We start from the raw sequence: 16878 nt of genomic DNA on the forward strand, positions 1-16878 counted from the left end.
TCTAGAATTTCCATTTGATTCTTTTTCTTTCTCTGATGAAATTCTCCATTTTTTCATTTATTTTCTTGAACATATTAATCACATTTTAAGGTTCATTCTAATAATTCCAATGTCTGGTGACCTATAGATTTCTGTCTGTCTGTTCTTGGTTTATGTGAGCCTGTGTCCTGGCACACCTGGTAATTTTGGAATAAATGATGCCCATTGTGAAGAAAAACTGTGAGGCTCTGGGAGATGTGCTTGTTATTCAGAGAGAATTTATTTTTCTTCCGTCAATCAGACAGTGCGGGGCCCATATCTCGGTATAATCCGGCTTTGCTAGGATTCCAGGCTTTATTTCAGGCTTTGTGGGGCTCCCGGTCTTCCTGCTTCTAGGGCAATGCCCTTCAGGGGTCAAACCAAGAGTCTAAGGGATTCCCAGGGACCCCCCTGGCCAAGCTTGGAACTCCAGCCTTTGTGAGACTTCTGATATCTTTGCTTGGCTTTTTTTTCTCGCCTTTTATTTACGTTTTTTTAAAATTTCTCCCAATAATGCTTTTGTGGTTTTAACAGCTTCATTGAGGTATAACTGACACATAATCGCCACACATATTAAAATTTATAATTTGATAAGCTTCCCTTTTGGTTTATTCTTGGACCCAAGGGTTATTGGATAAGTTTAATTGGCATTTACACCCATGAAACCACCACCATAATCAAGACAATGAGCAAACGTCCCCTCCCATCCCTCTCACGTCCAGGTCCCCAATCCTGGTCATTTCTGTCTTCTGTCCTTTTTTCCCAGATCAGTCTAGAGGTTTACCAGTTGTACTGACCTTCTCAAAGGACCACATTTGGTTTATTCATTTTCTCTATTGTTTTTCTGTTTTCTATTTCATTCATCTCTACTCTGATTCTTATTATATCCTTCCCTCTGCTTAATTGGGGTTTAATTTCCTTTTTTTCTAGTTTTGTAAGGAGTAAGATGAGATCATCAATTTAAGATCTCCTTTCTTTTATAATATAGGCATTTTACCACTATACGTTACTAAATAGTGTTACTAAATTGGAATTACTACTTTAGCTGAATCCCAAAGACTTTGACATGTTGAGTTTTCATTTTCATTCAGTTCAAAATTCTTTCTCATTTCCCTTTTGATTTCTTCTTGGACCCAAGGGCTATTTGGAAGTATGTTGTTTAATTTCCAAATATTTGGAGATTTCTCAAATATCTTTTTGTAATTGATTATCTATGGAAAATGTTCTCTCTGTGCACAATACATTTAATCCTCATGGTGACAGTATGTTGCAGATACTGCTATCCCATTTTATAGAAGAATGCCCTGAGGATTTAACGGGTGACAGCCCCACATCACACAGCCAGTAGGTGACAAAGCCAGAATTCAACGTGGCCCTGCGTGGTCACTGAATCCTGCTCTCACCTGATGCACTAGAGGGCTCCCGGGTGAGGTCGCTGGTGGAGGTATGTGCAGAGGAGCCGGGGCCTCCCAGGCACAGCATTTGAGTCGGGCAGGGCAGGACTGGGGTTTCGTGGGCCAAAGGAGCAGCGGTGTGGAGGTAACAACACCCACAAAGACAAGAAGTTTAAAGAGTGTGGTTCAACTGAGTAATGGCCAGAAGGTGGCTGCTACCTGGACTAAGAAGCCTTTGCTCAGAATGGACCACAGAGTGGGAGTGAGGCACCCCAAGGTGGTGTGGGGTTATACAGAATGGAGCCAGCTTGGAGTGAGAACACAGGGCAGCTGCCTCCCTCTGAGCAAGAGGGCATCTATGAACCCAAGAGGAACGTCTCTTGGGTTCCTCCGGGGACCTCCAACAGCTAGCACACAGGGGACACTCAATAAACATTTAGGACTGGCTGACAGGCACTAGCCCGGATTGACAAGCTCAAAAGGGCCAAGCATGGGGAGACGGAGGGCACTACACCCCGAGCACCCACGTGGGCACCAAGCATGAGCAGTTCGGACCTTCCCTGCCCTGCACAGAAGAGGAAGCCGGGGCACAGGGAGGCTAAGCCATGATCTCCATTCAACAGTAGACAAGGGCCTTGGATCGTCTTCTGACCTCTCAGACTCCAGGAACATGAGAGCAGACAGGTGCGGCCCAGCTGGGTGCCGGGGCATGATCATTTCTTAGAGGGGGCCACAGCAAGCTGGAAGCACCGTGGTGTCGGGATGGAGAGAGAGCAGCTTTAATCTAAACCGGAGGTTTCCTGAAACACAAACCAGGAAGGATTTCCATTCCTTAGGGCCCAAGAAAAATGACCTGCCAGCCGAGTTACAGTTTCAGGTGAAAGACTAGGAGCCCGCGAGCTGCCCATTCCTGGTCGCTTTCTGTATTAATCATGTTTTTTATTTTGTATACTTTATGATGTTTTGACATCCTGGGGCCTTGCAGACCTGGATTAGATAATTCCTAGACATAGCAAACAACGCAGGGAGGTGGGGGGGAGGGCGCTCCTTTGATATGCAAACTGACCAATCCTGATTCCAGACCCCCAACTCCCTCCTTTTATGGACTCCCCAAGTCCAGGATACTGTCCTCCCGCCCTAAATCCCCCCAGGGCCAGGCTCTGGACAACTAGAGCCCACCCCTCTAGCCCAGAGGCCAATCCTAAGCCTGCTCAGCACGCCCACCCTGCCTCACCCCTTCTTTCCCCTGGAAACCCCAATAAAAGCTCTGCCCATGACTTCCCCTTGCTCCCTCTGCCTCCTGACCAACATGGATGCTTCCCTCATGGCCCTGCATGGCATGCCGTGCCCCTCCTTTTGGGAACTATAAGTAATAAAGGCTTCTTTCAAAGACAGTTGTCTTGTGTCTGTCACCTTACCATACTAATTAAAATGAAACCCAGGTACATTTTAAAACATTTTCCCATAGGCAGCTGTCAGTGCAGATAGGACCAAGGCCAGGTGCACAGGCTCCCAGTACCTCGCCTGAAAATCACCTGCTGTGTGGCCATGGGCAAGTTCTCCAAGTTGGTATCTCCTCGTCTGCCTGATGGGGCTGATGGCACCTCCAGCCTAGCATTGTGGGGAGCAGTAGGGGAAATAACCTATGTTCCATGCACATAGTTACGTTTGCAGACTGCTCAGAATGCAAATCCGCCCACCCTCATTGTGTGACTTGGTGGGGGTCAGTCCATCTTCCACCACAGAAGCCAAGGGCCAGAGCCCTCGGGTCCCACATCCTGGCCCAGCACAGCCACATGACCTCCGCACAGTCAGTCACGTTCTCCCACCTCCACAAGAGGCAGGAGGAGTCCCTTGTTCGGCGGGTCAACTGGTCAGTGTTGTCTGCCTGGCCAGCATCTCTCTGGTTCCGTCCCTGGACAGAGTGGAGGGAGGCCTGACCTCTTTCTATAGCTCCTTCAAAGCCTGAATTCTGCAGCCCACTGGAAAGTTCCCGAAGTCAAGACTTCTAGAATGTCTTGAGATACAGGGAGCATCCTTTTGGGAGTAGGTGCGTGGCTGCAGCTACTGCTCTTTGGGGACGGACACTTTTCCTAGCTCCATCTGCTCAGAGAAGACACCTCCTTGATTGGTGGGAAGAAGTTCACTGGGGGATGTGCTAAGGCAGGCAAGGGAGGATAAAAGCTGGCAGTTCATGGTTTAGCAAGCTAGGAATCACCCCATCCTTTACCAGTGCAAAAAACCTTTAAGGCCAAATTAATACGTATGCGATTCTGCTACAATCCTGTAAGGATCAGACTTGACAAATGAAGAGTCTGAGGGGTCCCTGGGTGCTACACAGTCGCCAAGCTCTGAGGCCGCCTACAGTCAAAGTGTCACCTCCCCTGACCGTCCCTGGGGCCACACTGAGGGCCCCGATCAGCTCGTCTAGAAGATCCGAGGGAGGCACCTGTAGGAGCGCCTGGTCCTCCGAGCTGGGCATCCTTGAGGAGTGGACCTCGAGGTTAAGCACCAGGGCCCTCTGGATGTCCTGATGTCTCCAAGCCTTGGCTGACCCCAATGACCCCAGTACATGTCCCAAGAAGGGAAGGACCTGGGGAGGGGACATTGCAGCGGTGGCACAGCCCCTGCACCAGGGTCATCCTGGATTAAACAAATCAGTATTAGTCAGTAGAATAGCTGGATCTATTTTTGCAAACTCCCAGCCTACTGCAAAGTTTAATCTTATGCACAAACACATAATCTCCTGGTCCAAAGGGGATGATGCCCACTAGTTATTATCTGGATGGGTAAGTCTTCCTCCCGGACGAGGGCATCCCACACCTGCTCTCCTCTAGGCTCCCCGGTCATGCGAAGCACCTGTCCCTCCAACCCGTGCAGGCGGCCCTTAGGCGAATCTGCCCTCCCCGTGCCTCCATTTATTCCCTCCCACCCTCATGAACATGTCAGGCTGAGTCCCACTGGTGCGCAGTGTCTGGAAGTTTCCTGGGAGGTGCTCTGGGTCTGTGTGATTCAGTGCCCCTTGCAGTTGTATGACATAGAATCTGGCTCCCAGTCCGTCGTTCTGCATCACACACACCTCTGCCTTTTTGGCTTGGTGCTGGTTTTGCTTTCTGTACTGCATCTCCCCTCCTGAAGTTTCTCTTTCTCCTGCGGGACTGTCAGTCTCCAAACCTCCTCTCCCCTCTGCCCCAAACCCAAGCGGTCACAAGTCACACCCAGGCCGTCTTTCCAGTGGCTCTCGCCCACAGCGCCAGCAAGGCCAGCCCTGGGCAGTGTACCCCCAGGCTCCTGCGGCCTTTGCACCTGCAGCCAGCAGGTGCTCCCAGATATCCCTCTCTCCTGGGGCCACACTGCCGACGATGACACAAATCTTTGAAAAGTGCCTCGTCACTCGGGTCTCTTTTTGCTGAAAACTGCGCCATCCCTCCTACCTCTGCACTTGTTACAGCACAAACCCCAGCATTCGGGGCCCATCTCCATCCGGTCTGACTTTATTTCTTTGACTTAAGAAATAATATTGCTTTCAGGCTACCAAAATCAGTTTTGCTAATTGTAAGACATTCGAAAAATAAGGAAAACCAGAAATCATTCCTGCATTAATCTGAGTGGCACTGAGATTGAACATGGTTTACAGGCATTGCGTCCCTGGAGCTCCCCTTTTGTGAATTATCCGTGAACGTCCTTTGCCGATTTCTGTAATAGGCCCTCCTGTTTTCCTTTCTCTTCCAACACTTAACTCATGTACTGGCTTATTGAGACGCTATTTCCACTGTGGGAAACACAGAGAAGTATTAAAATTTAAACACAAAGGTGCCCCTTGTGCTCAGGGCCCAGAATAACCCCAGGGAAGAGGCGGGAGGGCTGCCTGCGGGTGTTTCTGTGCGTTATTCCTACCCCAGGGCACACTGCGTCTGCAGCTCTTCATCCTGATTTCTCACACATTCATTTTTAACCTTTTGGTATTTTTCCATCCCTAGAAAAAGGTCATTTACATGTATAATCACTCACATGTAAACACATATTTCACGTGCACATGCATTTACACACGTTTTGTTAACCAAATAGGATCGTATTATATATTCTATTTTCAGGCATTTTTGAACTCACCATTTCTCACAGCTCTAGAATGTTCCGTGGAGTGGCTGTGCCATGGCTGATCTAACCACATGCTGCTCTACAACCCTGGAGCTGATTCCAGGCTTTCACTCTCAGAGGCTAAGCTGGCTGGGTCTCCGGGCACACATTGCTCCCCGCTGGTCTGAGGGTGACTTAGGGCTCCTGACCGTCCTCCAGTGGCTTCCCCAAAGGGGCCTGGTGGAGCCCCTCCAGTGCGGCACCCATTTCCCGCCGAGCACCAACACAGGGATCCTGGGGTTCAGTCCTTAATAATCTGACGGGCCAAACGGGCATCTCTGTACTTGGGCAGGCCGTCCTCGTGATTTCCAGCCAATCCGTCTCCGTCTGCTGTCTTCTGTGGAACGTGTTTCCCTGCCTCTGTTCCCATCCCTTTGCAGGAGGCTTTCTTGTACCAAGGGCATCAACCCTTGGCCTACAATATATGTTACAGATATTTTTCTCCCATTTGCCTTTTAATTCTGCTGCTGGTAGATTTGGGGCTGCAGAGACATCTGACGTCTCCAGCCTGGCTATCAGTCACCAATTTCCTGCAGTGTTTCTGTTCTCAGAAAGTCCCCTTGAGGCCAGTATCCCATTTTGCCGTATTTGATGGGAGTCTGGGTGGCAGAGCCAAGGGGTTGCCCCTCTGGCTCCACGGGCTCCCCATCCAGGGCGCCCTGTCCATGTCCCTCACTCCCGGCCAAGGCTACCGCCATCCATGCCTTTTCCCTGTGAAATGCAGGGGGTGACCTTTGCACGAGTTGTAGTAGGTGTTAGTGGCAGGGCTGAGGTGCTGACCGAATCCTGGATCTGGTGGTGCATCTGAAGTTATGGGTTTGGATGCAATCCTAGCTCAGGGAGGGTGCTCGGAGCAGGAGGGACGGGGAATGAGCTCTTTCCCACAAGCTCATTCAGGAAGAACAACGCCTGCTACCTGTCTGTCTTTGTTTCCGAACCTTCATCTTTTGTTCCAGGAAATGGAGTATCTGCAACGATGTTTAATGCTTTTTTAAAATATCATTTTCTTGACCCTGAAAGGATTCATTTGGAGGGATAAACCTCCAGAAGCTATGACACCCACATGCACTGCAGGATGGATGGCAGTTGGTGAGGAGTCTCCAGAGCAAAGTTCTTGTGAGATGAGCCCCCTGGGCATGGCCTTTGAGAAGTTTGGCAACAAACAAAACAATAGGTCAATCCCCGCTTTGTCTGCCAATTTCTGTGATATAAATACTCCCACCACCGCCAACTTCAAGCTGCCGGTATGACGTCACTAAATGTGCAGTGGGGAAGAGATGTTTCCACCATCTAGATAGAAAAGACATAAACACCTCAAGGGCATAGATAATGGTAAAACGCATCAAAATTATTAGGAGCTTGCTATGTCTTTATTACCTTTATTTTTCATAAAATTAATTTGATTATACATTGATATAATTTAATTTTTAATAGTGGATGTGAAATGGGGGCTTATCTTTTTTTCTTCTTGTTTTGTGAGGAAGATTAGCCCCGAGCTAACACCCGATGTGAATCCTCCTCTTTTGGCTGAGGAAGATTGGCCCTGGGCTAACATCTGTGCCCATCTTCCTCCACTTTGTATGGGATGCCGCCACAAGCATGGCTTGACAAGCAGTGCATCGATCCAAGCCCAGGATCCAAACCTGCAAACCCTGAGCTGCTGAAGCAGAGTGTGTGAACTTAACCGCTACGCCACTGGGCAGGTGAGGGTCTGATCTTTTGCAGATTTTTCTATTAGGTTCTTTTTTTCCTTACTGATTTGCAAGAGCTCTTTATGTGTTAAAAAAATCATCTTTTGATATATCTGTTGTGATTTTTTTCCCAGTTTGTGGTCAGAGGACCACCAATTTTTTTTTTAAGAACATAGACAAAATTATTAATCTTGCCCTTTGGAGTTGTGTGGTTTGCTTATAAAAGCCCTCCTCACTCCAAGATCATAAACTATTTTTCCAATTTCTCTAGAGCTTTTATAGATTCATATTTCATGATTAAATTCTTGCTCCATCTGGAATTTATTTTGGTGTAAGGAGTGAGATAAAGATTCAGGTTTTTTTTTTAAAGTCTAGCCAATTGTCTCAATATCATTTTTGGATAATCCATTTTCTCCCTAATGACTGATACACAGCTTCCACAATGTCCTAACTTCCCACATGATTCAGGGCCTTTTCCAGGCTCTCAACTTCTTTCTGTCAATCGGTACTTAGCGGCATCGATCGTCTCATCCTTGTAACAGATATGGTGCCTCCTCACTCTTCTTTTGCAAAAATGTCCTGGCAATATGCTCATGTTCAGTTTTCCGTAAACATGTGAGAATTAATTTAACTATTTCCAAATTGGCATTTTGATGAAGATCACAGTTCAGGTACAGGCTAAAGGAGTGAGTAAACCTCTTTTATCTCCTGAAGTAGAATTTTAACACTTTCTAACTTCTTACCAGGTTTGTCCCCAGGTATTTTATGTTTCTTTTGCTGTTCTAAGCAGGATCTCATCTCCGTGGTGTTTCCTACCTGCTGGGTGTTGGAGTGAGGGAGTGCTCACCATCTCCTTTGTGAGCTCTTCCTCATTCATCCAGTCATTCGGCAGACCTGCATGGAGCCACTCCTGCTACCGAGTGGGGCCTCTCAGTGAACCAGCTCCCTTGTCTCCGGGCTTCCAGGTGGGTTAGCCTCTGTGTGCTGGCTGGGGCCCCTTTCTGAAAGTCACACCCTCTGGAGGAGGCCCCTCCACACCGCTCCCTCCTTCCAGGTTCCTATGACTCTCCCTTTCCCACTCCTTTCAGCTCCTACTCACGGGGCCCTGCACTGTCCAGGGTTCCCTTACACCCACCCCCAGTGGGAGGGTGCCACCTGTTTGCTGGAAGGACTTTTCTGATACACTACTGTCTTTATCTGTCACTATTACGTTGTTGATATGCCCACTAACAGCATTGTCACCGGCCCACTGGGTGTGGCATGCCTGACTCTTATTTGTCCTCTTACTTTCGCCTCCCTGGTAGTCCCTGCAGTGAAGGCACAGTGACCACCATCTCCATCTCACATCTTCACCCTCCTCCTCCAGTCCATTTCCCAGTCCTGGTGACTGTTCCTCCAAAATCCAACCTATCTGCAATCACGGTCCACCCCCTTCCCTGCCTCCACCTCCGTCCAGGCCTCCAAGGGTCTCCTGCATCCACTTTGCCCCCACCATCGATTCTCCCAGAACAACCAGGGGGGCTTTTGAAGCAGGAAGCAGATTGTGTCTCCCCACTGTGGAAAACCTTCCAGTGGTTTCCCGTGGCACACTTAGACGAGGAGTACAGGCTCGAGTGTGGCCGAGCCTCCCTGGCCCACTTTCTGCCTGTCCCACAGTTCTCGTTCCTGCTGATCCTGCTCCTGCCAGGGCAGTTCCAGTTCCAGCTGTGGGACTCCATACTTGCTGTTCACTCTGCTCACTTGCTCAGAATGCTCTGCCCTAAAGCTGCATGACTCTGGGAGTTTCCATTGGCAAAAGGGCCCCCCCATTGTTCTGGAACTCTGAGAAAATGCATGTTATGGACCTTCACACCTGTCTCCACATTTTTGATCTCTCTTTTGCATTTTCTATTAATGCTGCAATCTGCTTAATTTCTCCAGATTTGTCTTCCACTTCATTGATTCTGTCTTCAGCTGCATCTAATCTGCATTCACTGAATTTACAAACTTTGATTTTTTTATTTATAGACGTTCTCTCTGTTTTTTGTTTTTGAAAACTGCCTGGTCTTTGTTTTTATATTAACTTATTCCTCCAAATGTTTATCTTAAACCCACTTGTGTTTTCATGTACAGGCAATAACTCCAGTATCTGAGGTCCTTCATGGTTGATTCTTCTAACTCTATCCCGTGGTGGCTTGTTTCCTTCAGTGTTGTCCTATCCTGCCTGGGTGCCTTTTTCTTTGGCAATCCTGCAGTCTGGGGTGAAGGGGGTCCCACCTGGGAGGATTTGTGATTCTCCCACCAGCTGCCTAGGACCTTCCTAACCTGGAACTCTGGGATAATGTCTTGGCTTAGGGTCTCCCAGACAACACAGGGAGTATGAATTTTTAGTGCAAACCAGGCAAGGGCAGACTCGATCTCAACTCTTGGGGAATACTCTACCCCTCCAGAGCCCGAGCCAAGCAGACACATTTCCTGGGGGCTCCTGGGCCAGCGCTGCCCTTTCTGTGGCTGGCTCCTCACTGTCCTTCAGTCCTCAGCTCGGACATCTTCCCTGCCCACCCTGTCTCAGTCACAACACCCAGGATTATCCTTCCATTCTCTGAAAGTGCACTGTTTTTGTGTGTTGGTTGACCTATTCATATTCTCTCTCCAGGAGAATGTAGGCTTCATGAGGGCAAGAACCATGTCCTGTTTTTTCTGTCCTGTGTCCCCAGGGTTTGAAACTGGCTTGATGATCATTTATTAAATGAACAAATGTTTGAACCTTCCAACTCAACTCAATAAGGGTCGCCTGGGATGTTTTCTTGGGCAGCTCCTCATAGAACTTCTAGCTTTTACAGCAGTCAGTCAGCAGCAGTGGTTAATGGGGCACCTGCTCCATGCCAGGCGCTTAGCAGGGCATCCCAGGGAGATGCCACATGAGACATCCTGACTTATGAAATGCAGGCTCTCATCAGGGGTGGCAGAGAAATAAGACAGGCAGGCACTCCTAGGTGTCTGAATCTCTAACCTTATGTTGAACATCAGTAGATGGATTATTGGTGGTGCCCTCAAGGTGAGTCTACCCATCCCATGTACCAAAGCCCACATTCCTGTTCCACCTTCACGGAGCATCTCAGACATGCCCTGGGGTCTGGCGCTCTGCAGCCACACTTCCTGCTTGTTATTCCTTGTGCACCTGCCCTGTACCAGGTTACCTGAATTCCTGGTCACAACTGTTCCTTTCCCTGTGAGAGGACTACCCCCCTGGCCACTCCTTGTGATCTGCTGTGCCTTCCGTGCAAAGGGTTTCTGTCCTTACCTCAATGATGGTGGCTCAGCCACATGACGTGTTCCACCCATGGGAGTGGATGTGACATAAGCTACATGCGGGGGTATCCACAGATCTGTCCCTCTGCCAGGAGCACGGACTGGATGGGGACTTGTTTCACCTGGGGCAGCTTTCTCAGCTCTGCTCCTGGAAGTAAGAGAAGGCACTGCAGAGCTGTGAGCTGGAGCAAGCTGGAACCATCCAGCTGACCCATGCCTGGGCCCTATCAGAGGCCCTGGCCACTCACCTGACTGGCTGAAGCTGCTCCAAAGGTGACAGCGCATAGGAGCGCACCAGTCTCCCTGACGTGAGCATGGCAGAAGGCCAGAGCCAGCACACTGTCTCTGGCTAACTCCAGGAGCAGGAGCCTGCAGCGCTCCAGGTGTGTGAAGACGTATACCACGGTTCCTAGTCTGAGGGGAGCCCCCGTGGTGTCTGCATGCTGGAGACAGCCTCCTCCCTGTGCCAGCAGGGGCCTGTGCCTGCCTGGTGCCACATCACATCCCCACACATGGGGTGTATCATCTTAACTCAGATGAATGAGTGTCCAAAGAGCCAGAGGTCCAGACCACCCAACTAGAAATGCCAGAGCCCAGAAATGCAGGCAGGCAGAGGGACCTCCAGTGATGATGGGCAGGACCGCAAGAAAGGGGCTCAGAGCCTCCATCTCGTCCAGTCTTCCAGGCTTGGGACTTCCACATAGCGGGAGCCCTATTGGGAAACAACCATTTGGGAATCCGAGGCTTTAATTTATTTTGCAAACTTGGCAGGCAGGTCAGGTCCTCAGCAAAGGTTTTCAGGGTGCCATGCTGGGGTCCCAGGGCTCTAGACAACCCTTTCCTGGGGCCTCCCTCCCCAATGACACCCAGGCTCTCCAGCTGTCCAGAGATGTTCCTCTTGAACTAAGTTCCTTCTTTAAAGAAACAGCCGTTAGAGCAGATCTGCTCCAAACATTGGGGCAGGGGCCTCATTTGATGGGGCATCCTCCCAGCTTTCAGGGCACTCATCCTGGTACCCACAGCCCAAATGAGGAAGATGAACACAGTGTCATTTTTTTTTTTTTAAGATTTTATTTATTTATTTTTTCCCTCCAAAGCCCCAGTAGATTGTTGTATGTCATAGCTGCACATCCTTCTAGTTGCTGTATGTGGGGCGCAGCCTCAGCATGGCCGGAGAAGCGGTGCGTCCATGCACGCCCGGGATCCGAACCCGGGCCGCCAGCAGTGGAGCGTGCGCACTTAACCGCTAAGCCACGGGGCCGGCCCCCACAGTGTCATTTTTAAATACAGAGAATGACAATGCAAATAACAGGTTCTGGCCAAAAACTTAACTCTGATCACCAAAGTGATATCTGTTCACTGCAGAAAATTCGGAAAATACAGAAGGCCACCACCTCAGCACCACTAACATTTTTGTGTCCATAATGGTCCCACCTTAACAAAGAAACATGCATAGAGTCACAGGTACAGTGCACACAGTGTGTTTCCAGTCTCTGCCTCCCCGTCTTGCAGGAGTATTTAAGTGTTTCCACCATAGTGGGTACCTGAGGGGCCCACATCCTGGCTCCTCCCCTTAGTAGCTGCATAACCTCGTGTGCCTCAGTTTCCTCGCTGTAAATGGGGATGGGACAGGGCTGTGATGCCCATGAAGGGCTCATGATGGTGGCTGGCACAGAAGAGAGGCACAGCTCCACTGTGGTGGGCAGCTGGTGTCAAGCCCCCTTGTGCACAGCTTGGTCACCCTACATTTCCTCACTTGACCCCGACTTGCACTCCTTGCCCAGCGAGATGCTAGCACACACAGACACCAAGTGTCAGGCGGCCCATTCATCTGACTGCAACTGTACCTCGCTGTCCCGCAGCGCAGCACGCCAAATGCTGAGGTCAATGGATGTCTGTCTTCTGCCCTGCCACCAAAGGCAGCCTGTCCTCACAGGGGACTGCTACCCACCCTCTGAATACGGTCATATCCCCCTTCTCTCCCCCACACCCCATCTCATAGGTATGAGACGGGCAGGCACTCTGCCTGACAGGAGCAGCAGTGTAAGACAACACCAGTCAGCTGGACGAGGACACAGGGACCCTCATGGCTCTCAGTTGTACCACCCCAAAGGAGCGGGACCATGTGGGAAACACAGATTCTGTTGTTCTCCCCAAAGTGCAACTCTGGCTTTAAGCAGTCACAGCTGTTTGCAGCTCCGGATCCGGGAGTTACAGCCGGAGAAGGCCGAGCTCTTACAAAGGAGGGAGCCGGCTGGAGTACTGTGCAGGAGAAAGAGCCAAGGGGCCCTGGGATGGTAAACCCCAAGGGCAAGGGAAGAAAGTCAGTTTGCCTGGGTTGGACTTGTTTCAATAAACCTACTTGTAGACAGCAAGACACACAGGAACCGGGAGGTAAAAGCAGCTGTGTAACACTGGATACAAAGAAACGGAAGAGACGCCAGAAAAGCTTTTCCTAAATCTCAGCGCAAGATCTGGTGACCAGAACCGCCGCCAAAAGGATGGGGGAGGGGACTCCTCCTTGGGCCCCCAAACCTGGATGTCCTTTCCCAGGGCCTTTTCCCACCTTCCCTGCCCCGTGGTCCCAGTGGGCAGCTCTGGTCTTTGCCTGCTACTGGCCTGGGCCCCCAAGTTCACTGTGAGCCACAGGGCCAGCAGCCGCCCCTGCCCTTAGACATTTGTTCTCCATTGTTTTGTGTAAAACACGCAGAAACGGCACTGCTGGTTACTAAGGGGGCTTGGGGAGAAAGGACACTCCAGAGGGATTCATGGAGGATCAGTTCTACACACGGAGCACGTGGGACGCCCCAGGCCCCCGTAGGCAGGAACAGCGGCCACCAGCCAGGGCCTGCGGGGAACACAGGGGCCCGGGGAATCGGGGCAGGGGAGAACAAGGAGACGATGAGGGTCCGTAGGAGGACTGGAGGGGCGCGGGCTCGGTGGTCTAGGGCTCGGTGCGGGGGACACAGGGGACGGCACGGGATAGAAACGCGCTGGGGGACACGGGGAGTGCGCGAGGGGGGCGGGGAGACTCGGAGGATACGCAGGACTGGGGGGGCGGGGACGCGCGGAGGCCTGGGGCTTGGAGCGTGGGGACACAGAAGACGCAGGGGGACAATGAGTGCTCCTGGGGGGGCTGCGGGGGTGCTTGAGGCGTGGCGCGCCGGGCAGACACGGGGTGCGGGACACGGGAGGGTATGAGTTGACACACGGAGCGCACAGACCCAGGTCTCCCCCGGCCCCTCCCGGGGGGCGGGGCGGGGCGCGCTGGGCGGGGCCTATGCGCAGGCGCGGACGCGCGCTCCCGCGGGCTGGGGACGCCTCGCGAGGCACCGGCGGGGGAGGGGGCGTATCTCACTTCCGGCGAGCGCTCCGCGGGCTGTGACTGGGCCTGGGGCGGTGAGCGCGCGCCCGCCCAGCCAATCGGTGGCGGCGGCGCGGCCGGGGGCGGGGGCGGGCGGCGGGGGCGCGCGGCGGGCGGGGTGGGGCGGGGCGGCCGCAGCCTGGTCGCCGCCCGCGGGCCTGTCCGCCGCCCGCCCGGCCGTCCCCGCCGCCCGGCAGCCATGTGACCGCGCCGCCGCCCTCCGCGCGCCCGGCCCGCCTGCCCGCCGCGCGTCTGCGGCCCGGCCGCAGCCCCAGGCCCGAGGGAGCGGCGGGGCCGGCGCCATGGCCGAGCGGGGCCGCCTGGGCCTGGCCGGCGCGCCCGCCGCGCTCAACACGCCGGTGCCCATGAACCTGTTCGCCACCTGGGAGGTGGACGGCTCCAGCCCCAGCTGCGTGCCCAGGTACGCCGCCGCCGCCCGGCGCTTTGTTCCCGCGCGCACCTGCCGGCCGCCCGGGGCCGTCCACCCGGGACCTCCACCAGGGCCCTCCACCCCAGGCCGTCGCGTTTGCGCCCCTCCTCCGGCACGCGCGTTCCCTGCGAGCAACCCCTGACGCGCGGAGGGTCCCCAAGGTCTCGGTCCCCGCCGGGGAGGGAGCGGCGCGGGTTTCTCAGGCCCCGCCGTCTCCAGAGGCTCTCCCGGGCGCTCACCTGGTTAATTCTCAGCCAGCATCGTCGCATCCGCCTCCTGATGCGGTGTTGGTGGAGTTGACTTACGGCGTCTCCTCTCTCCACTGGGTATCACAGATTTCCTTTTGCGTCTACCACACTGTCAAGCCTCTGCCGCCTGGGAGTGACTCTCAGGGCGCGCAGCGTCCAGAGGACACACAAACCTGGGACCACGATTGTGCTCCTTCATCCAGCACACGCCTTTATTCATCTTCTTGGGGGTCTGGCGCCACCCTCTCTGTCCTGCTGCCCCGTGGTCATCCGCCTTTTACGTGTTTGCAGTCTGGCTGATAATTTAGAGATACTTCTTTGTACATAAACACTGTTCTTTGCATCATGCTTTTAATTTTGCCGTCGCGAAAGACGCTCCCCTCGCCGCTTGGTGGGGAAGCACTCCCTTGGCCAGTGGTAGCAGCTGGAGGAGGTTTACCCACAGGCCAGCGCTGTCACCAGCCCAACTCCACTCAGACTCACAACTTCCCTGTTTCTCCTGTCAGCTTGAGGCTCTGCTGGGTTCTTCCACCCTCAGTGGTCCCTGCTGACCAAGCTCGCTGAGGGGGAGAGACAAACTCTGGCACCCAGTCTATTCTGGGATAGACACCAGGCCATGAAGGCTGCAGGTAGGCAGCAGGGAAGAGCTTTCCCTGGGGAGACCTGGTGGGACCTCAGGAGTGCCATCAGATACAGGAAGTGGCTGGTATGCACCAAGGGGGCCACGCATCTGCCACGGCTCCTTCAACAGATGTTGCTGAGTGAGGTATTGGGGTTGCGGAGGGGCCGGACACCGGGGTTTGCCCTCCCGGAGCGCAGGGCTGGGAGCCCAGGGTATTGGCTGTGCTGAGTGGAAGGGATGGGTGCTCAGCATGACTCCCAGACCTGTGTGGGGCCTCCCGCAGGATGCAGTGTCCGTGGGAGACCTGAGGGTCAGCGTTAGCTAGCATTTGGGGCCGACTCCAGAACCACCTGCTTGCCTCTCCTCTGGGAATCTCTGGGCCTCAAAGCCAAGCTCAGGAGCATCTCCCCAAGCCTGGCCTCCTCTCCCTTTCCCGTCTTGGCAATTGCCCCAGCATTGGACCCCATAACCACGAGTCATCCTGGGCCCTCCTTCTCCCCCATGCTTCTCCTGTCTGTCCCCATCTGCAGTGTCACCACTCCCTGGATCTCTTGCGCTGGCTCCTTCTGTCACCGCTCTCTGAGTCCACGCTTGCCCCCCTCCTGGCAGAGTGCCTGGCTCCCCGACAGAGCACAGAGTAGCCTGCCTTTGCTGTGCCTCTTCAGTGGCTTCCCAGGGCTCCTTGAAGGACTACTGAGGTTTTCACCTGAGAGAGGTGGGGCAGGTGGCAGGAGAGGCCGGGAGGGCAGGGGCTGTGTTGAGGTGCCTTATTAGTCCCCCTTGGAGCTGGTCTAGGAAACCCACCCTGGTGTGTGTGCAGGGAGAGCGTGGGGCGGGATGTAGGGGCCCGGGCTGGACAGCATTAGGTGTTGGGGGCTCCCTGGCTCTGCCTCGAGGGGATGTAGGGGGAAGAGTAAGGTGGGACAGCAGGTTGCGTTCTGTGGGTGTGGAGTCAATGGGCCGTGGGGTGAGTGGAGCAGCCATCAGCAAGGGCTGGCACAGGGTTTATGGGTGGAACATACAGAACGTGGTTATAGTGAAGCCCCCTACCTGTCCCGGTGCGGCCTCTACCCCTGTGAGCTCGTGCTGGTCCCCTGCTTGTACCTCCTGAGCATGCATTCTTGGACAGGCTGGTCCTAGTTGTGCTCCTTTGAGACTTTATGTAAAAGGGGTCATACTTTCTCTGTTTATTCTCACTTGCTTTTTGTTTGGCGGCTGAACTGATGGCCGTCGATGCGTCGGGGTGACCCTGTAAGACAACAGCATGTGTCTCTGCTGTGTCAGGGGGCCTTTGGCTTGTTTCCAGGTGTTGGGTTCTCGCACCTGTCCTCTGCGTGCGTGCCTCCTGTGGGCGGGCAGGCCTGTCGTAAGCATGTGCCCATAGTGGGTTTTGGGGGGTGTGCTCAGTGTTACTACCAGGCGGCTTCCTAGAGCGGTGTGCCAGCTCCGGCCTCCATCGGCAGGGACAAGAGTCCCCGCTGCTCTGCATTCTTGCCAGCGCTTGCCTGACTTTTAATTTTTGCCAGTCTGGTGGGTGTGAAATGGTATTGTGGTTTTAATTTGAATTTCTCTGATTACTAATGTAGGCCATTTGTACTTCCTCGTCAGCGAAATTCCTGTTTATTTCTTTTGCCAATTTTTCTTTCTCCTTTTTTCCCCATACTTGAGTCTCAGCAGTTTCTT

The 16878-nt window shown here is 53.1% G+C and overlaps 1 protein-coding gene across 4 annotated transcripts in view; it reads left to right on the top strand.

The window, feature by feature from the left end:
* The first annotated feature begins 14088 nt into the window (after positions 1-14088).
* Positions 14089-16878, top strand: part of PACS2 (phosphofurin acidic cluster sorting protein 2) — a 67683-nt gene continuing 64893 nt past the window's right edge. For all 4 annotated transcript variants that reach the window (XM_058567881.1, XM_058567882.1, XM_058567883.1 and 1 more), the window contains exon 1: positions 14089-14316. In XM_058567881.1, coding sequence (XP_058423864.1) covers positions 14198-14316 — 119 coding nt within the window. In that variant the 5' untranslated portion in view covers positions 14089-14197. The remainder of the gene's footprint in view (positions 14317-16878) is intronic.

Source organism: Diceros bicornis, chromosome 24, assembly GCF_020826845.1.
Source record: "Diceros bicornis minor isolate mBicDic1 chromosome 24, mDicBic1.mat.cur, whole genome shotgun sequence".
In the NCBI taxonomy this organism is placed as follows: Eukaryota; Metazoa; Chordata; class Mammalia; order Perissodactyla; family Rhinocerotidae; genus Diceros; species Diceros bicornis.